This window comes from Desmodus rotundus, chromosome X (assembly GCF_022682495.2).
Source record: "Desmodus rotundus isolate HL8 chromosome X, HLdesRot8A.1, whole genome shotgun sequence".
Classification (NCBI taxonomy): domain Eukaryota; kingdom Metazoa; phylum Chordata; class Mammalia; order Chiroptera; family Phyllostomidae; genus Desmodus; species Desmodus rotundus.
This window is the reverse complement of record NC_071400.1, coordinates 69147297-69167720: the sequence shown is the minus strand read 5'-3', so window position 1 is coordinate 69167720 and position 20424 is coordinate 69147297. Positions and strand designations below refer to the sequence as shown.

Below are 20424 nucleotides of genomic sequence, written 5' to 3'. Positions count from 1 at the left end.
ATTGTTTGTACTCTTATTTTTATCAAGGATACTATCATTTTCTAAGCTTGTGAACATCTTAATGAGAAAACAAGTGTGATAGGTGGAAATGTGAAGAATTCATGTAACTCCATGTAAATTATCAATAAGTTGACTATTTAGTTAAACTGATTACCACTTCCATGCGCACTACCATTTTGTTTTGCCCTGTGAAAAATCCCTACCCTTAAAGGGCTGTATACCATAGTAGAAAGTGAGCCATTGGTGGATACTTTAGGAAAGTAACACAAACTCAGCAATTCTCTTCTTTATCCTGCCTATAAAACTTTCATTTTAGCTAGAAAATATTTAAACAAACAATCTGATCTGTAGCAATGTTATTGTAGATATAGGGAACACAGTTGATCACATATGAGCTTGAGCATTGGATTAAACAATGTTTTTTATTAACTTGATTTTTTTTTCCTATTAGATTTGATTTAAGTAACTGAAGGTAGTCCTTCAAAATGTGTCCTTTTTATGGTACCAAACTGCTGACCAAGACCATTACTCACTTAGAAAGTTAAAACCACCTCCAAATACTACCTCCCTCATTACTAAAGGCAAAGTCCATAGCAATGAAAAACTATATCCTTATTAAGTCAGGGTGGGATATATATATATAGTACAGGAACATCTTATTATGCTTGTTTTTCACATACATGTTTAGTGTGCTGAACAACTGGTAGGTTATTTCAGGGCTAGCATGAAGGATTGTTTGTGTTTAATTTTGATGTTTTATTATGCCACTTTTGTATTAAGTCAAGTGAACACTTTCCTAATGAAAATGCAATTTTAGTTTGAGACAGATGTAACCTCTGGGGTTTGTAGTTAGGCTTTTTTTTACAGCTCATCTCTATCGTTTACAGCTGTATTACCATTAAAAGATTATATACACATCCCTGAGCTTCTGTTTTCTTTTTTTTTTAAGGATTTTTAAAATTTTATTTTTAGACAGAGGGAAGGGAGGGAGAAAGAGAGGGAGAAAAACATCAATGTGTGGTTGCCTCTTGTGTGCATCCTACTGGAGACCTGGCATGCAACCCAGGCATGTGCCCTGACTGGGAATCGAACTGGTGACCCTTTGGTTCTCAGGCCAGCGTTCAATCCACCGAGCTACACCAGCCAGGGCAAATTTTCTAATCTGTAAAGTGAGAGGAGGAGGTGATATAGCTCAGAGATTTTGCGATTGCTATGTGAAACTGGGTAGTACTTAGCAAAATGGCTTCAGGGTAATAGGTATTAATAACTATTTGATACTCTATTAGATATTTTAATTTTAATCAGAACTACTAAATTATTTAAAGGAAACCATTGTACAAAAGAAACATAGAAATTGGCAATCTAATTTTTCAGTGCTGCACGTTTTTATTTTAGAGAACACTAATTTGAGAGCACATAAATAGAGACCCAGACTTGAAAATTAGGTTTGCATGTGAGGCTTATGTCCTTGCTGCTTACTGGTCATTAAATTGGCTTTAAAAACTATTTTATGAATTTAGCTACATTTTCCATAGAATGTTTGGCTGTGAATGTAATGAAGAATACAGAGATATTTGTTTTGGCAATGTCTTTTTCTTTTTTAGAAGGTGAGGTAGCGGGCATATGACAACTAGACTATGTTGGCAGACTAGCTGGTGGGAGTAATCTAATAAAATGGGAGAAGAGAAAGATAACCTAAGGATTTAAGTCTTTGAAAAGATGTGCTCTTAGACCCATTTACTATCATGTAGATGAACTGGCTATTAATAGGTAGGCAGTAGGTTGATTATTTGTGATTATTTGTAACAGGAACGAGGAATGAGAAAATGGATGCAGAGGTGTACATAATATGTAGTTTCAGTATTTCAAGCTGATGGCTTCTGTTTCCTAGATGTGAGTTAATTTTTAATCCTCCTTGAGGCATTATTGACCTCATTCGTTCGTTCATTCGTTCCCAAGAAGGGAAGGGAGGGGTAAAGAGAAAGGGAGAGAAACATAGATGTTAGAGAGAAACATCGATCGTTTGCCTCTTGTATGCGCCTCAACTGGGGACTGAACCCACAACGTAGGCGTGTGCCCTGACTGGGAACTGAACCTGTGATATTTTGGCTTATGGGAGGACACTCCAGCTGAGCCACATGGGCCAGGGAAGACCACATTCCTACCTTTAAAAAATTCCTTTTTTTTTTTGCCCTGACCAGTGTGGCTCATTTGGTTGTAGCATCATCCTGTAACTGAAATGTTGTGAGTTTGATTTCCCATCAGGGCACATGCACTGGGTTGCCTGTTGGATTCTGGGTCCAGGCATGTATAGGAGGCAACCAATTGATGCTTTTACTTGTATCCATGTTTTTTACTTTCTCCCTTCCTCTCTCTAGAAGCAATGAAAAAATGTCCTCAGGTGAGGATAAAAAAAATTCCTTTTAAAATACCAGTTATTGAATTTTTTCTACCCATTCTCTTCACCGTCTTCCTATAAGTCCAAAACTAGAGCCATTCTCTAGTGGGTGACCCTGCCCCTCTGTATGCCCACCACCACCACTACCAATATATAGAAACATTTGATACCTCAATACCTCAGGCTGCTTTTTTTTTTTTTCCTCTCTCTTTGGAACCAATACAAGATGAGAACCTCCAATTGCAGCCAAAGAGACATGTATTTTTAGAAAACAGATTATATACCATAAGTGTTTGGGAAATAAACATAAACCTTGCAATGATCATGTGAATAAAGTGCTCAGGTATATATGTATGTGGGATTGGGTATTTCCCTTATCACCACTACTGATACCACCATTTAAATTCATTATATTTTCTATGTTTTTTTAAATCTAAAAGGACTAAGTGGGCTTATTTAAAAACAATTTTTTTAAACATTTAAATTTATTTATTTTTAGAGAGAGGAGAAGGAAGGGAGAAAGGGAGAGAAACATCGATCAGCGGAGCCTCTTGCACACCCCCAGCCAGGGACCTAGCCCGTAACCCAGGCATGTGCCCTGACCAGGAATCAAACTGGCAACCTTTCCATTTGTGGGGTAATGCCCAACCCACTGTGAGCCATACTAGTGAGGGTAAAAACAAAATATTTTAAACTCATTATGAAAAAATAATTAGAAGTTTGTCCATAAAGTTGGTTCCACATAATAAAAAGATCTGAACTTTGGAAATGGGTTGATAAAGAATTTCTATTAATATGTTTGGGGGAGATGGGTGGAGGTGGGGAAAGGGGGAAAGAAAACGTGGGGACACTGTAATAGCATAAGCAATAGAATACAATAAAAAGTATGTTTGGGCACACCATTCTTGGTTATGTGGCAAAAGAAAACAAGTTTTGCCTGAAGTAAGTCCAAACAATTTCCTAGTGTGATAACAAGGATTTCTGGAGTCAATAAAGAACTCAGGGATAACAAAGTGAAGATTGGATGATTTAGGGAAGGAGGAACCCAGTTATACATATGCTACAATCATTATGAAACAGGTTTTAAGCATTATAAGGATATCCAAACAAATGGTTTCCTTCATTCTCTATTGAGGACCTTAGAAAAATCTAGTGAGGGTAGTCTAGGAATTTTTTTTCCTGGCTAGGTAACTGTCACAAAGATTAGAAATAAGGTCCGTGATTTGGTTAAAATGATTTCACTAGGTACTCTGGTGATGGGTATTTGTATAGTCTTTAAGGTTTTAATGATTTATTTGGATTAGGAAACAAAATATGTTAGGATTTTTTGTAAAATCGGATGCTAAGCCTAATGGGGTAAAGTATAGCTGTTGAGAAACGTGTAAAGGAATTGAAAACATGTCTCATTTACAAATTGGTGCTTGAAATTTGGAGCACGCACTTTTGTGACTTGGAATTTCAGGCTTCCTGTTTATTTGTCATTTCACTGTGTTATAGTATGGATGCCATGTTTCTCCCAGCTGATAATCACATAGGCTTCTAACATCTCAGTTTCAGTTACTTTGCAGGACATTATTACTATCTCCTTAAGACACAGGTGGCAAACACAAGGCCCGCTGGCCCAGTCCGACCCTCCACCTTGTTATATCCAGCCCGGTACCTTGTTTCTGCCCGGCGACAATGCTGAGCTCCTTGCCCCTAGTTAAGGAGTAGTTACATTTATACCGTCCTAAAATTACATTTGGCCCTTTGAAGGCAACTGTGAGGCTGATGCGGCCCCTGGTGAAAATGAGTTTGACACCCCTGCTTTAAGGGTTCCTCTAAATCTAAAATGGGAATTTTATGAAGTTATGTAATATATGTTATTGTTGAGGTTACTGAAAATCCTTCAAATTTGTTGAAATCCCGTAACATCATTAAGAGTGCAGTTTAGGCTTCGTATGGTACTGCACAGAATTGTTAGGGACCCAGGACCTAACAATGAGGAATCAAGGACCTCATTTTATCTTAAACAATATGGTGATGTATCATTCACGTAATTAGAAGTTCATTGATAAGTTGTGTGCTAGATGTAGTTCAAAGTCTAGAAGTACCCAGGTACTTCATTTCCTCTGCTAACTTTATGGGCTTCATCCTAAGAATAGTTACCTTTGCAGTGGCAGTTAATGATATGTGCTTCCTTGTTCACATCCAGCAGTAGAGTTTGAACACCTGTTCCATGACTGTTATGTATAAATCAATAGTGAGTAAATAATTTAAAAATTTTTTCTTCAATTACAGTTGATGTTCAAAATTATGTTAGTTTTCAGGTATACAACCCAGTGTTTAGACACTTATATAACTTACAAAATAATCACCCTGATAAATCTAGTACCCATCTTACACCATATGTTACTGACTATATTTCCTATGCTGTACTTTACATCCCCATGACTATTCTGTAACTACTAATTTGGTACTTCCTAACCCCTTCACCTTCTCACCCATCCCCGCATCCTCCCCCCACCTGACAACTGTCAGTGTTCTCTGAATCTGTTTCTGTTCTGCCTATTCATTTTTTATATTCCACATATAAGTGAAATCATGACATTTGTTTTTTTTCTATCTGACTTTTTTTACTCAGCAGAATACTCTCTAGTTCTACCCATGTTGCAGATAGCAAGATTTCATTCTTTTTCATGACTGAATTATATTCCATTGTATATATGCACTACTTCTTTATTCATTCATCTACTGGTGGATACTTATGCTTTCATATCTTGGCTATTATAAATAATGCTGCAATGAGTATATGGATATATATGTCTTTTTGATTTAGTGTTTTGGGTTTCTTTGGATAAATATCCAGAAGTGGAATTGTTGGGTCCTTCTTTGATAGCCTCTGTTTTAAAGTGTATTTTGTCTGGTATATCTATTGCTACCCCACCTTTTTTTGTTTGTTTCCATTTTCATGAAATACCATTTCCCATCCCATTCAGTCTGTGTATCTTTCAGTCTGAAGTGAGTGTTTTGTAGAAAGCATATGTAAGGGTTTTGTACTGTTACGCATTCATTCACCTTCTGTCTTTTGATGGAACAGTTAAACCATTAGAATTTAAAATAAGTATTTATTGCCACTTTATTTGTATTTTTAATCTTTTCTTTTTCTTAAAGAACACCTCTTAACATTTCTTGTAATATCGGTTTCTTGGTGATGAACTCCTTTACGTTGTTCTTGTCTGGGAAGTTCTTTCTCTGTCCTTCAATTCTAAATGAGAGCTTTGCTGGATAGAGTAATCTTGGTTGTAGGTCCTTGCATTTCACCACTTTCAATGTTTCATGTCAGTCCTGTTGGCTGATAGGCTATGGGATCTCCATTGTAGGTAACTAACTGGTTTCCTCTTACTGCTTTTAAGATTCTCTCTTTGTCTTTAACCTTTCTATTATTTTTTGTTTTTTAAAAGTTGATTGATTTTATTTTTCATTTTTTAATTACATTTTATTGATTATGCTATTACAGTTGTCCCAGTTTTTCTCCCTTTGTGCCCCTCCACCCAGCACCTCACTCCCTCAGGCAATCCCCACACCATTGTTCATGTCCATGGGTCATGTATATAAGTTCTTTGGCGTCTCCATTTCTTATACTCTACTGTATTTTATATTCCCATGCCTGTTCTTGTAACTACCTATTTGTACTTTTTAATCCCCTCACCTCTTCAACCATTCTCCCCGTATACCCCTCCCATCTGGCAACCATCAAAATGTTTTCCATGTCTATGATTCTGTCTCTGTTCTTTTCAGTTGCTTAGTTTGTTTTGTAGGTTCCATTATTGATATATATACTTATCTATTTATTGTCATTTTATTATTCATAGTTTTGATCTTCTTTTTCTTAAATAAGACCCTTTAACATTTCATATAATACTGGTTTGGTGATAATGAACTCCTTTAGGTTTTTGTGGGAAGCTCTTTATCTGCACTTTGGTTCTGAATGATCTTTGCTGGGTACAGCAGTCTTGGCTGTAGGTCCCTGCTTTTCATGACCGAGTATTTCTTGCCAATCCCTTCTAGCCTGCAATATTACTTCTGAGACATCAGCTGACAGTCTTAAGGGAACTCCCCTGTAGGCAACTAACTGCTTTTCTCTTGCTGCTTTTAAGATTCTCTTTATCTTTAACCTCTGGCATTTTAATTATGATGTGTCTTTGAGTGGGCCTCTCTGTTATCTATCTTGTTTGGGACTCTGTGCTTCCTGGGCTTGCATGTTTATTTCATTCACCAAATTAGGGAAGTTTTCTTTCATTATTTTTTTCAAATAGATTTCTAATTTCTTGCTCTTTCTCCTCTCCTGGTGCATCTATGGTAACAATGTGGGAATGCTTGAAGTTGTCCCAGGGGCTGCTTACACTATCCTCGTGTTTTTAGATTCTTTTTTCTTCTTGTTCTGATTGGTAGTTTTTGCTTCCTTATGTTCTAAATCATTGATTTGATTCTTGGCTTCATCCACTTTATTGTTGTTTCCCTGTAACTTGTTCTTTATTTCAATTAGTGTATCCTTTGTTTCTGAATAGATCTTTTTTTATATTGCTGAGGTCCTTACTAGGTTCCTTGAGCATCCTTATAACTAGTGTTTTGAACTCTGCATCTGATAGCTTGCTCATCTCCATTTCATTTGGTTCTTTTTTTAGGAGTTTTCATCTATTTTTTCATTTGGCCATGTGGTTTTTTTTTTCCTCCTCATTTTCTCAGCCTCCCTGTGTTTGTTTCTATGTGTTAGGTAGAGCTGCTATGACTCCCTATGTTGGTAGTGTGGCCTAATGTAGTGGGTGTCCTGTAGGGTCCAGTGGCACTGCCTCCCCTATCACCCAAGGTGGGTACTCAGGGTGTGCCCTTCATGTGATTGAGTACACCCTCCTCTTGTAGTTGAGCCTTGATTGCTGTTGGCAGGTCAATGGGAGAGATTTACCCAGGCCAGTCAGCTGCAAGGACTGGTTGTGACCACTGACCACTAACCTTTGCCTTCCGATCAGCTGTGCAGTGGCAAGGTGGTGGTCCTCTGACATGGTGTGTAGCTGTCCACTTGGTGCATAGGCTCTGGGGTTTCCAGTGTGGTGCAGGTCAAGGTCAGCCCTAACCTGTGTTTTGCCCAGGGCCATCTTGCCTGAGCTATAAAGCAATCTGAGATGGCTGCTCCTTGTGGTAGGCTTAGAGATTCTCAGGAGAGGCCAAGCTGTGAATCTAGGCTGGTTGCTTCTACTGCCGGGCTGTAGGCTACTTAATAAAGAGGTACAGAGGCTGGAGGTCATTGAGGCTGGCTCTTGCTTATTTGAAAGGAGTTAGGAAGTTGTAAAGCATGAGCCAAGACCAGCCATTTACATGGAAGAGCAGCTTGAGGGGGCTCAAGTAAGTTAAGTAAGTGGGACAGAGTCTCTGGGGATCTCCAGGACGGGGCAAGCATCGTGAGCCATGTTGATGGTGTCTCAGATATGGCACCAGCCTGACAGCTCTGTGGTTCTGTGCGAAGAAGCTTCAGAAAAGCGACAGTGTCTTCTGCCTACCTTTCTGTCTGGGAGAAAGCTGTTCCCCAGTGCTTGCCTTGATGCCACACACTTCAGTTCCCTTCTGTAGGCCACTGGTGTCTTTCAAGCTGCTACCCCAGTGCTAGAGCTCAGAGGGAGTGAGTCTTAGTAAGTCAGTGTGTGGGTTCTGTAAGAGGAACTGCTTGGGATTCCAGGAATTTCTTCTACTGACTCAATCCCTGCTGGCTTTTGCAGCTACTAGTTATGGGGACTTACTTTCCTGGCACTGGAACCCTGGGGGCGGGGCCTGGTGTGGGTCTGGGACTTCTTACTTCTGAGATATCCCTCCTAAATTTTTATCCACCACATGTGGATGTGAGACCAGTGTGTTCCTTGTCTCTGCCCCTGCTATCAGTCTGGATGGATGTGGTTTCTTTAATTTTGTAGTTGTTGGACTTCTAATCAACTTGATTTCTGACAGTTCTTAGTGATGGTTATGTATATTTTAGTTGTAATTTTGATGTGGTTGTGTGAAGAGGCAAGACTTGTCTGCCTATGCTGCCATCTTGACTGGAAGTCCTAACCTCTAGTATTTTAATTATGATGAGTTTGGTGTAGGCCTGTTTGGGTTCATTTTGTTTGGGACTGTGTTCTTTCAGGACTTGTATGTCTATTTCCTTGACCAGGTAAGTGTGTTTTCTGTTGTTATTTTTTGGAAAAGGTTTGAAGATAATTTGCTTTCTCACTTCTCTTTCTGGCAACCCTTACCCCCTGCCGTGATGTGATTGTTGGTTTACTTCAAGTTGTCCCAGAGACTCCTTACACTATCCTCATTTTTTTGGATTCTTTTTTCCTTTTTGCTGTTGTGGTTGATGTTTCTTGCTTCCTTATCTTCTAAATCTCTGACTTGATCCTCTCCTTCCTTTACCATTGATTCTCTGTAATGTATGAGTATTCTTCATTTCAGTTACTGTATTTTTCATTCCTAACTGGTTCTTTTTATGTTTTCTATCTCCATATTTATTTTTCTTCTCTCTTTGTTAAAGTTCTCACTGAGTTCATCTATTCTTTCCACATGTTCCTTGAGCATTTTTGGAACCATTGTTTTGAACTCTGCATCTGGTAGATGGTTGTCTTCATTTTGTTTAGTTCTTTTTTTGTTTGGAGTTATGTTTTGTTCTTTCATTTGGGGCATTTTTATTTGTTTGTTTGTTTGTTTATTGTCTCCTTGTTTTGGCAGCCTCCCTGTGTTTGTTTCCATGTGTTAGGTAGAGCTGCTACCTCTCCCAGTCCTTGTAGAGTGGCCTAATGTAGTAGGTATCTTGTAGGTCCCAGTGGCACAGCCTCCCCAGTCACTAAAGCTGAGCATGCCATATGCATCCTACCCCCCTGGTGTTGTATTTGAGTCTTTATTGTTTTTGCATGTCAATAGGATGAATTTATCCCCAGGCCACTTAGCTAGGAGGACAGGTCACAATCAGTGGAGGACCTCCTATGTAGGGGCTAACCCCATGATGCAGGACTAGCTTCAGAGGGTTTCTGGTGCCAGATGAGTATGCCTCTTCCAGTATGTCGCTCGTGGAGGTGGTTGAGTGGTGCTTCAGTATGGTCTGAAGTTGTCTGTTGGGTGCACTGGTCCCCGAGCCTCCCAGGAGGTGCAGACCAAGGTCAACTTCTACAAGGCCTTGCTGAGGTCATCCGGAATGAGCAACAAAGCAATCTGTAGGTAACTGCTACTTGTAGTGGGCTTGCAGGTGCCAAGAGTCCCAGCGGTGAACCAAAGCTCCCTGCTTCTAGTGCCAGGTCTGGGGCCACTTTAGTAAGAGGTATGGAGCATGCTGAGGCCAGATACTCCTAATTGGGGTTTGTGAAACAGATTTTAGAAAGGTCCACAGCATGAGCCAAGGCGGGCCATTTTGAATGGAAAAGCTACTGGGAAGGACTTACGCAGACCTGCATATTGGATGGGGAGGGTCAAGGGGAATCACCAGGGCAGGACAAACAATGCTAGATAGGTTGATGGAGATTCAGATATGACACCCTCCTTCAAGCAAAGGAACAATGCCTCTGCTGGCACTTTTGTCTGGGAGAATGCTGCCTCTCAGCTCTTACCCTGAAGCCAGACAATTCATTTTTTTTTTTCATATGTCCCTGGCACCTTTCTAGCTGCTACCCTGGAGCTGGATCTTGGAGTGAGTTGAAGTAAGTTTATGTACAAGCCCTTTAGGAGTGATACGTGGGACTTCAGCAGCTCTTCGTCTCACTCAGCCACAATCCCCACTGGTTTTCACAACCAGAAGTTATGGGGACTCTTTCCTGGCACTGGAACCTGGGGCTAGGACCCCTTGCTCCTCATGGGCACCTCTGCATCCAAGATCCCTCCTGATTTTTTTAACTGCCACACATAGGTGTGGGACTTGCCGGTTCCATGTCTCTGCCCCAACTACCAGTCTTGACATCACTTCATCTTTACATCCTTGGTTATAGGACTTCAGTTCATAGATTCTAGGCAATTTTGAATGATGGTTGTTCTGTAGTTTAGTTGTAATTTGGTTGTGGTAGGAGATGAGTACTACATTTACCTACTCCACCATCTAAATCAGTGGTGATTTCTGAACACAAACCTTGTTTGACCATTGTGTACCAGCAAGTTTGATAGTTGGCTTGTTCTTTTTAGAAGAACATTAATTAATGACTTTTCTGAGCTAACTACATTCAGGAGTGTAGAACTAAAAAAGTGAGGATGGCTTGAAATCAACTCTTCACCAAAACTGGAAAAATTACAGTCTAATGTCCTTCCAATATAGGTTGGCTGGCATCATCTTTATGCAAAAAAGATGAACATTATTCAAATAAGTTAATTGCTCAGATATGTGATGTTTTGGGTAATGCTTCTCCAATTTGAACATTTTCAGAAATTTTTTTATGGTATTCATATATATTTAGACTATTTACTGATAAATAATATGAAAACATTATACATGAAATTTTAGAAAATGTTAATTCCCATTTTCCCCTACTTTTATCAATATAAAATTTCATTATTCTCATTGAAAATATTACTTGAAAATCTTAACAGTTGTTTTAAAATGAGATATAATTGAAATAACAGTTTCAGGTGTATGGCATTTGCTATTTATATATATTGGGAAATGATCACAGTAAGTCTAGTTTAACATCCATCACCATATATAGTTATAAAAATATTTTTTGTTGTGATAAGAACTTTTAAGATTTACTCTTAGCAACTTTCAAATATAGTCACCATGTTGTACATTACATCCTGATGACTTATTTATTGCTTCTCAGTTTTTTGAAAAGGGATCTCTCTACCAATTCTAATGTACATATATAACTTCTTGTTTACTTTTTAACCTCCTCCTCCTCACTGAGTTTTTCCAATGATAGGATCTACTTCATTTTTTTTCAGAGCCCTTTATACTTTGGAGTGGATTTAGGGTTATAGGATGCCCTATATTGGAATTGAGTTGGAGTAAGGTAATGTGGGGTGGCTTTCTTGTTGATCGTATGAAAGGAAGCTTCACAGACAAAACAGCTTCTTTGTCCTTTGAGGTTTTTGAGCTCTTACTCATTCCTGGAAGTAACATCCCTTGTGAGAACAAATAACCTATCATATTCTGGAATAGCCTTGGAAAAATCTTAATTCTCTTAGCAGATTTGGTCTGTGAGGAAGGTTAAGTTAATTCAAGAGGTAGCCTAGGTTCTGTTCAAGTGCAAGTCTGAGATGTGATCATGTTTCTGTACCCTTGAACTCTGTATATTTGACATTTGTTACCATGTTTGAATATGAGCAGGGATTTTCTAGATTTCTAAATTATTTGGTCTTAAATATCACTGTCTGCTGGGAGGTGGGTTTGGTGTGAAGCCTGTTATGCTGCTTTTAATATTTGATGTTTCTTGTACTGTTGATTTTGAAATGGGACCTAGTTGTGACTCATATTTATTTTTGTTCTTTCAGCATTATCTGCATACCAGAGGTACTACAGTTTACAATCTGACTACTGGAAGGTTAGTGCACATTTACATGCCTATTTCCTGTTTTTTTTTGGGGGGGGGGCTGGTTACTACTGCTGGCAATACTCAAAATGAATTGTGCTTTTTTATTTTGTTTGTTAAGTAATTTTGTTAATTATTTAAAAATTATTTTTAGGGAAAGGGATTGGGAAAGGAAAAATGAGTTTTCTTTGTGTTATCTTGTTTAAATCACCTTGTATTTTATTAAAAGACTTAGATAACACTGACACAATCTCTTGGGCAAAGATGATACTAAGTGTGAGAATTTAAAGGCAAGCAAGGCCAAATGGCAACAATATGATTCTTTATCAGGCTGAATGGGAAGTCATAATTGGAAAGTTACAATGGAAATCTTTTTTTGGCACAGTCTGTCTATTATTGGAGCTCTGAGGACAATGGAACCTAGCCATTTTTTAAAAGACCTACCTGAATGAAGAATTGTGTATGACAGTGACCATCGGTTTTCTTAGTTTAAGCAGTGCGTAAAGTTACCTGGGCAGGTTACTCTTTTACATCATGTATACTTTACATGTAAATTTATTGGCCAGTGGTGTTTCCTTATCTGAATTGCTATTTCAGATTTTTTAGGTGAATTTTATTTTTTTTATTGCCTAGTTTATATTTCTTTTTCATTTGTTGAAGTTTTAATGATATATTTTAGTAAAATATTTTAATGTATTAAATATCTTCTCTAGTGTATGTAGTGTATGGCTTATCTTTTTTAAAAAAGTTTATTGGAATTTAATTTACATACCATAAAACTCAACTGTGTTAGCTATTCAACTCAGTGACTTTCAGTAAATTTTCAGAGTTGTGCAACCATAACTTAGTTTTATTTTAGGACATGTCCATTTCCTTATAATGAAACCTCATGCCCAACCCCTGGAAAGTGCTACTCTACTTTCTGTCTGTTTGTAGTTGTATTTTCAGGATATTTCATGTAAATGGAACCATAGAGCATGTGGTCTTTTGTGACTAGCTTCTTTTACTTAGCATATGTTTTCAGAGTTCATCCATTTCTAACATGTATTATACTTTATTGTTTTTTACTCTCTAATAATATTCCATTATATGGATATACCACCGTTTATTTATCCATTCATCAGTTGATGGGCACTTGTTTCCACTATTTGCCTATTGTGAATAATGCTGCTGTGAACATTTGTGTACCAGTTTTTGTGTGGACATACATTTTCATTTCTTTTGGGTTGATTACCAGAAGTGGAATTGCTTGGTTGTAGAGTAAATCTATGTTTAACATTTTTAGAAATTATTTTCCAGAGTGGCTGTACCATTTTAATAGTCTCAGCAATGGTTCCAGTAATTGTTCAGTTCTCTTTTTAAATCCTCACCCAAAGATATGTTTATTGATTTGAGAAAGAGAGAGAGGAGAAAGAGAAATATTGATCAGTTGGTTGCCTTACATACATGCCCCAACTGGACATCGAACCTGCAACCTTTGGTGTACTGGACAATGCACCAGTCAACTGAGCCACTTGGCCATAGCCATATTTTGAAGTGCAAAAGTTTTAAATTTTGATGACATCCAATTTTGCAGCATTTTTTTAAAATTATTATTGCTTATGCTTTGGTAGCTAAGATATCTGCCTGGCCCAAGTTCATGGTGATTTACTATAGTTTATTCAAACAGTTGCTTCACTGTTTGCCTTTACAGATGATACCGCAGTAAATAGTAATGTGTCTTTTCATATTGTTGTTAGTGATTCTTTGGTATAGATATAGATACTCTTTGGTTATAGAGTCCTTTATAAGTGGGATTGCTGGGTGGAAGCTTAAGTGTTAAGTACCACTCCTTTGGGAATACTTGTTTTCCCTTAGTATTAAGCTAGAAAGTTTATGTCACTGGGCTTTTTGCCAATCTGATAGGAGAGAAATGGTGTCTTATTGTTGTTTAAATTTGCATTTTCTTAGTTGTTAATGAAGTTGGGTTTTTTAAAAATTAAAGTTGGAAGACTGTTTGCAGTTTTTTTTCTTTATTCATGTTGCTCATTTTTCTTTTGGTTCTTTGTTTTCTTTCTCTTTAGATGCCCATATTTTATGTGTGAGTTATATTTATCCTCTATATGTGATATAAATTGCAGTTTTATCATTTGTTGTTTTACTTTGTTTTGTATGTTTGTTTTTGTCCATTCAGAAGGGTCTGTTTTTGCTCATGCAGAAGTTTATTTATTTCTATGTAGTCAAATTTATCAGTCTTTTCTTAAATTGCATCTGCATTTTGAATCATAAGACAGGTTTTTTCCTCACTCCTAGGTGTTAGAGAAATTCACCCACTTTTTTCATTTAGTACTTACAAGATTTTATTTTTTAATATTAAATCTCTGATCAGTTTGGGATTTATCCTTGATTTATAGTGTGAGGAATATCCAAGTTTATTGTTTTCCGTATGACTAATTATCTCAACACTGTTATGTTGTTAAAAAAAAAAAAACTATCTTTTCCTCCTGTAATTTAAGATGTTGCCTTAAATGTATGCTAAATTTTTATATACTATTTTGTCTCAATTTTCTGGTCTATTTCCTTAGACCTGTTCATGAACTAATACACTACTTTACTTATAGAGGGTTTATAATATGTCTTAATATATGGTTGTACTAGGGCACTATTGCCCTATTTTTCTTCTTAATTTTTTAGAATTTCTCTGGCTATCCTTTTATTGTTTGTTTTTCCAGATAAGCTATCTAATTAACCAGCTCCACAAAAATATCTGGATTTTTAACTCTGGAATTTTTGAGGTATAATTTACATTATTTTAAGTGTACAAATTTGCTGCATTTAGGCAATTTATATGGGGTTGTGTAATCATTAGCATGAGATAAAGAATATTTCCATAACTCCCTTGTGCCCCTTTACAGTTGATTCCCACTTTTGACCCCTGGTCCCAAGCTTTTTATCACACTAATTTTGTCTTTTCTAGAATGTCACCAAACTGGATCCAAATACCATGTATTCTTTTGCTTTGGATATTTTTCATTTAGCATGCTGTTTTTGAGATTCACCTATGCCGTGTGTATCAATATTATGTTTCTTTTGTTGTTAAGTAGTGTTTCATAGAATAGTTGCACCACAATTAACTTTTTTGTTTATCAGTTGATAATTGGGTTGTGTCCAAATTTGGGTAAAATGTGTATGAGGTACTATGTACATTATTTGTCTTTGTTAGATCATAGGTTTTCATTTCTCTTGGTATATATAACTAGGATTTGGAAATGTTGGGTCATATTGCAGTTGTGGGATTAATGCCAAACTGTTTTCCAAAGTGGCTGTGCCATTTTATATTTCAGTTAGCACTGTATGAGGTATATGAGGTTCCCACTTGTTCCGCTTCTCTACTAGTATTTGGTATTGTCATTTTTTAAACTTTAGACATTCTAGTAATTGATAGTTTTTCATTTTGGTTTTATCTGCATTTCCCTGATGATAGTGATGTTGAGCATCCTGTGTGTGCTTTTGGCCTTTTGTATACCTTCTTAATTACCTGTTCACATCCTTTGCTCATTTTTAACTTTTTTTATTGTCTTACTACTTGAGTTGTATAGGCTTTTTGCAAACTCTGGATAAAAGCCCTTTATCAGGTTTATGTTTTGGAAATATTTTCTCAGTCTGTGGCTTGCCTTTTCCTTTTATTTGTGGCTTTTGAAGAACAAATGTGTATAATTTTGATGAAGTTCCTTTAATTACTCTTTTTATAGCTTATGATTTTTGTGTTCTGTTAAGAAATCTTTGCCTACTCCAAGATTATAAAGATTTCCTCAGCTGTTGTTACTAGAAGTTCTACAGTCACATTTATTATGTTTTGGTTTATGGTACACTTGAAGTTGTCAGGTTGTTCATGATGTGAGATAAGGATCAATGTGTGGGCTCCCATACATACCTCCTCAGTCAAATTGATATCCACTAGTTCCAGCATCATTTGTTGGAAAGACTATCCTTTTAAAATTGAAATACCATTTCCTCTTTGACAAAAATCAATTGGCCATTTCATTTTGTCTATTTCTAGATCCTCTATTATGTTTCAGTTATCTTATATCTATTTTTAAGCCAATATCACACTGTTTTGTTACTGTGGTCTTGAAATCAAGCATTGTAAGTTTTCTTTGCTCTTTTTCAAACTTGTTTTGGTTTTTCTTGCCTTCCCATATAAAGTTTAGAAGCAGTTTGTCAATTTCTCTTGCTAGGATTTTGATTGGTACCACATTGTATGCATAAACCAATTTGTGGAGAGTTTCTGTCTTCAATAAGAATGCATTTGCTAGTCCATGAGCATAGTATGTCTCACCATTTGTTTAGGTCTTCTTTAATTTCCCTCAGCAATGTTTTAATAGTTTCATTGCATATTTTAAAGTTTATTTCTATTATTTTACATTTTTGGTTTGCGTTGTGATTGGAAGTATTGTAAAATTTCATTTTCAATTGCTGCTATTATATAGGAGTGTAACAGGATGCAGCCAAGTGGTGGGGGGCCAAATAGGGGTTTGTAATGGGGTCCAGAACTCAGGATATTCAGGAAATATTAGAGAAAAATATATATGATGTCCTCAACCCCACCAGTCTGAGCTGGGGGATGGGACACATGGAGCAGGGCTGTTGAGAGCTGTTTTGTACAGCAACAGCTTTGCAGCTAACCTCTGGCATGGTCATTTAACATATCTATAACCTTTAACTGGTTTCACAGACATGTTTAATAGCTATGGCCATGCTTTGAGCCAGGGGGATGGGAGTGACTTCAACCCAGGATATAACTGGGAAGCAACTCCCCCTGGTTACAGTGCCTGCATGAGAGCTTGGAGATGATTGGCTCCACGCCATGGGGCCACACCTGCCCAGACTTACTATGGCAGCCCAGTAAAGCTGGAAGACTATGAGGATGCTGGCAGGTGTAACTGACTATGGGAGGAGTCGGTAATGGGGCTGCAAAGGAAGATGGGCGTTGGGATTTAAACCTAGGCGCGGCAGCCATAGGGGGGGAGGACCACATGGCTTTGGGGTCCTCCCTTTTGCTACGTTGCTTAGGCAGCAGTAGAGACTTTGCCTGGAAGAAAAGGGGAGAAAGGACTCTTGCTGTTGGCCCATGAGAAGGTGCCACATGACTCTGGATTAACTGGAGATTGAGGCGGCAACACAGCGGATGGTGTAGGAATCCAGGGGCTGCCTGAACCACGGACTTCTACTTCTTTTCCTGAGATATGGAACCCCGGACTGGGCAAAGGGGAGAAGGAAGAACTGTGTGCGTTTGTGGGTGTTCTAAAGAACTTTAGTATTTTAATGAAGACATTAAGTCATTACTCTAAGTCTGTATAACTTTTAAATAAATAATTCCTTTCCTTTTCACCAATCTCTGGCATTGAGAGACATCTTTCCTCTGGCGGCGGGCAAAGCAAACCTAGTAGGTTGGGGGGGAACCCCTGGAGAAAAAGTGGGGGGTCCTTCTGGTAATAGTATATTGTTCACTCCCCCCACCCCTGGGTCTGTTCTGTAACAGGAGCACAATAGATTATTATACACTTAAGCAGCCTGCTATTTAAGTAAATTACTAGTTCTAGTAGCTTTGCTCTAGATTTAGAATTTTCTACGTACTTCATCATGCTGTCTGCAGATACAGACAATTTTATTTTTTCTTTTCTAATCTGTAGATACTCTTTAATATTTTTGTTGCCTTGTTTGATTAGCAAAGACCTTTCATACAGTGTTCAATAGAAGGGAACATCTTTGTGTTATTACTTATCTTTGGGGGAAAACATTCCATTTTCACCATTGAATATCATGTTAGCTGTAAGGTTTATGTAGTTTAGATTGAAGAAGTTTTCTTCTGGTACTAGTTTTACTTGGAGGTTTTTTTCCCACTCATCATTTATAATGAATACGTTTTGAATTTGTCAAGTTGTTGTTATTCATCTATGGAGATCCTGTTGGAATTTTCTTTATTAATGGGTTTATCATTAATTATATTGCTTGACTTTTCAGACATTTTTTGGATAAACCTCATTTAATCACATGTATTATTTTGTTGACTTCAATGTAGTAATATTTTGTTAAGAATTTTTAATATTTTTGTTTCTAAGTGATGTTACTCTGTAATTTTCTTCATGTGACTTTGGTTTTTATATCAGGATAATTTTGGACTCATCAAATGAATTGGGAATTGTTCTCTGATGTGTGTGTGTAGGGCTGGTATTATTTCTTCTTTAAATATTATGTAGAATTTATCAGTAAAGTCATATATCTTTGGGCCTACAGTTTTCTTTGTGGAGAGAGAGCTTATTAACTACAAATTCAATTCCTTCAGCGTACAAGCTCTGTCCAGAAAAAGTCAGGCCATTGTTAGTATAACAACAATGGTTTGCAGAACATCGATGTAACCTGGCAGCCAAGGAGAGTGGACTGGAATGTGCATGTGTGAACAATGACAACGGCACTGTGCTAGGCACTGGGGGCGGTAGACATTTGAGTGAGCATGTGTACTGGGTGGCCATCACATTCAAAATGACTGAGTGAGTAGAGCAATGCATCTGCATCAAATTTTGCGTTAAACTTGAACATTACCCTGGAAACGAGATGATTTGGAAGGCTGTAGCTATGGGTTACCCCTGATTGGCAGCTTCATCATGACAACATGCCTGCTCATGCATGCATCACGTCTCGTGCAGAGTTTCTTTGAGAAACATCAAATCACCCCGGTGACTCGGCCCCCCTAGATCCCAGTTTTCATACCCTGTGACTTGTGGCTTTTCCCAAAACTAAAATCACCTTTGAAAGGGAAGAGATTTCAGACCTTCAATGAAATTCAGGAAAATACATAAGACTGGGCAGGTTATGGTGATTGGGAGAACTGTGTGAGATCCCAAGGTGCTTACTTTGAAGGAAACTGAGGTGTCATTGGCCTGTGTACAATGGTCCTTGTGTCTTCTTCAATAAAGGTTTCTTTCATATTACATGGCTGGATATTTTCTGGACAGACCTTGTATGCAGTGATTCAGGTTTTCTGTTACTTGGGTTACTTTTGTCTTTCAAGGAATTTGTCTATTTCATATAGTTGTCAGATCTACTGTTTTCCTCATAACTTATTTTCCTTTTAATAACTATGGAATCTGAAGTGAAGTATATCTTTCATTCTTGATAATGGTAATTTGGTATTCTCTTTTTTGTTTGATCAGCCTGGCTAGAGGTTTATTAACTTCATTGTTCTTTGCAAGGAATCAGTTTTTTCCCCCATGGATTTTTTTTCTTCAGTATTGTTTTTCTGTTTTATATTTCATAGATTTCTTATTTCATTGATTCCTGATTGTCTTATATTATTTATTTCTGATTGCTTTTTGTTTTTCTCTTCTTCTAATATCCTAAGGTGGAAGCATAAATCATTGATTTTCTATCTTTTTTCCCTAATATAAGTATTTAAAGATACATAATTCTCTTAGTATTGCCTTAGGTGTATCTCACAAATTTTTGTATTTTGTATTTTCATTATCATACATTTGAAAATGTTTTCTACTTCACATGTGCTCTCTTTTGATCCACAGATGTATATTTGGCTTCCTATAATTTGATCAAAATATTTGGGTTTGTTTAAATATCTCATGATTAATTATTTTTAATTCTCCTTTATTTATAGAACATACTCTGTGTTATTTCATTCTTTTGAAACATATTGAGACTTATTTATTGGTTCAGCACAAGAAAACAAGTGCAGATTTGCATTTGTTGGTAGGTAATTGTGGTTAGTAATTGATTGTAGAATTGTCTTTCAGTTTTGCTTTTTTTCCCTTTAATATATTTTGAAGCTCTCTTATTAGGCACATACACATTATAACTTTATTTTTACCTACTGAATTATTCATCAATTATTTGGGAAAGAATTATTTGACCAGAGTGTCAGTATTACTACGAAACTTCACAAACCACTTTTGACATGTTCGATTGGTCACAGCACCTTCTTAATACACTGCACAAATCTTTTTTTGGGTTTCAGTTGGATTTTTACCTTTCTTGAAATAATAAAGCATAATATGCCAAAAACATCAAGTATTTTCTGTATTAAAATGGCTGCACAAAAAGTCACTAATTTTGATAAGTATTTTTATTTTATTTTATTTTATTTTAATTTTTGATATATTTATTGATTATGCTATTACAGTTGTCCCATTTCCCTCCCTTCACTCAACTGCATCCTGCCCACCCCCTCCCTCCCACATTCCCCCCCTGTAGTTCATGTCCATGGGTCATACTTATAAGTTCTTTGGCTTCTACATTTCCTCCACTATTTTTACCCTCCCCCTGTCTATTTTCCACCTATCATTTATGCTATTTATTCTCTGTACCTTTCCCCCCTCTCTCCCCCTCCCAATCCCCTATTGATAACCCTCCATGTGATCTCCATTACTGTGCTTCTGTTTTTGTTCTAGTTGTTTGCTTAGTTTTCTTTTGTTTTGGTTTTAGGTGTGTTTGTTAATAACTGTGAGTTTGCTGTCATTTTTA

At 37.2% G+C, this 20424-nt stretch overlaps 1 protein-coding gene across 8 annotated transcripts in view; it reads left to right on the top strand.

Moving 5' to 3' along the window:
- The window catches only part of KDM6A (lysine demethylase 6A), a 180823-nt gene that overhangs the window by 54808 nt on the left and 105591 nt on the right, over nucleotides 1–20424 (top strand). For all 8 annotated transcript variants that reach the window (XM_053917341.2, XM_053917340.2, XM_053917338.2 and 5 more), the window contains exon 5: nucleotides 11876–11925. In XM_053917341.2, coding sequence (XP_053773316.1) covers nucleotides 11876–11925 — 50 coding nt within the window. The remainder of the gene's footprint in view (nucleotides 1–11875; nucleotides 11926–20424) is intronic.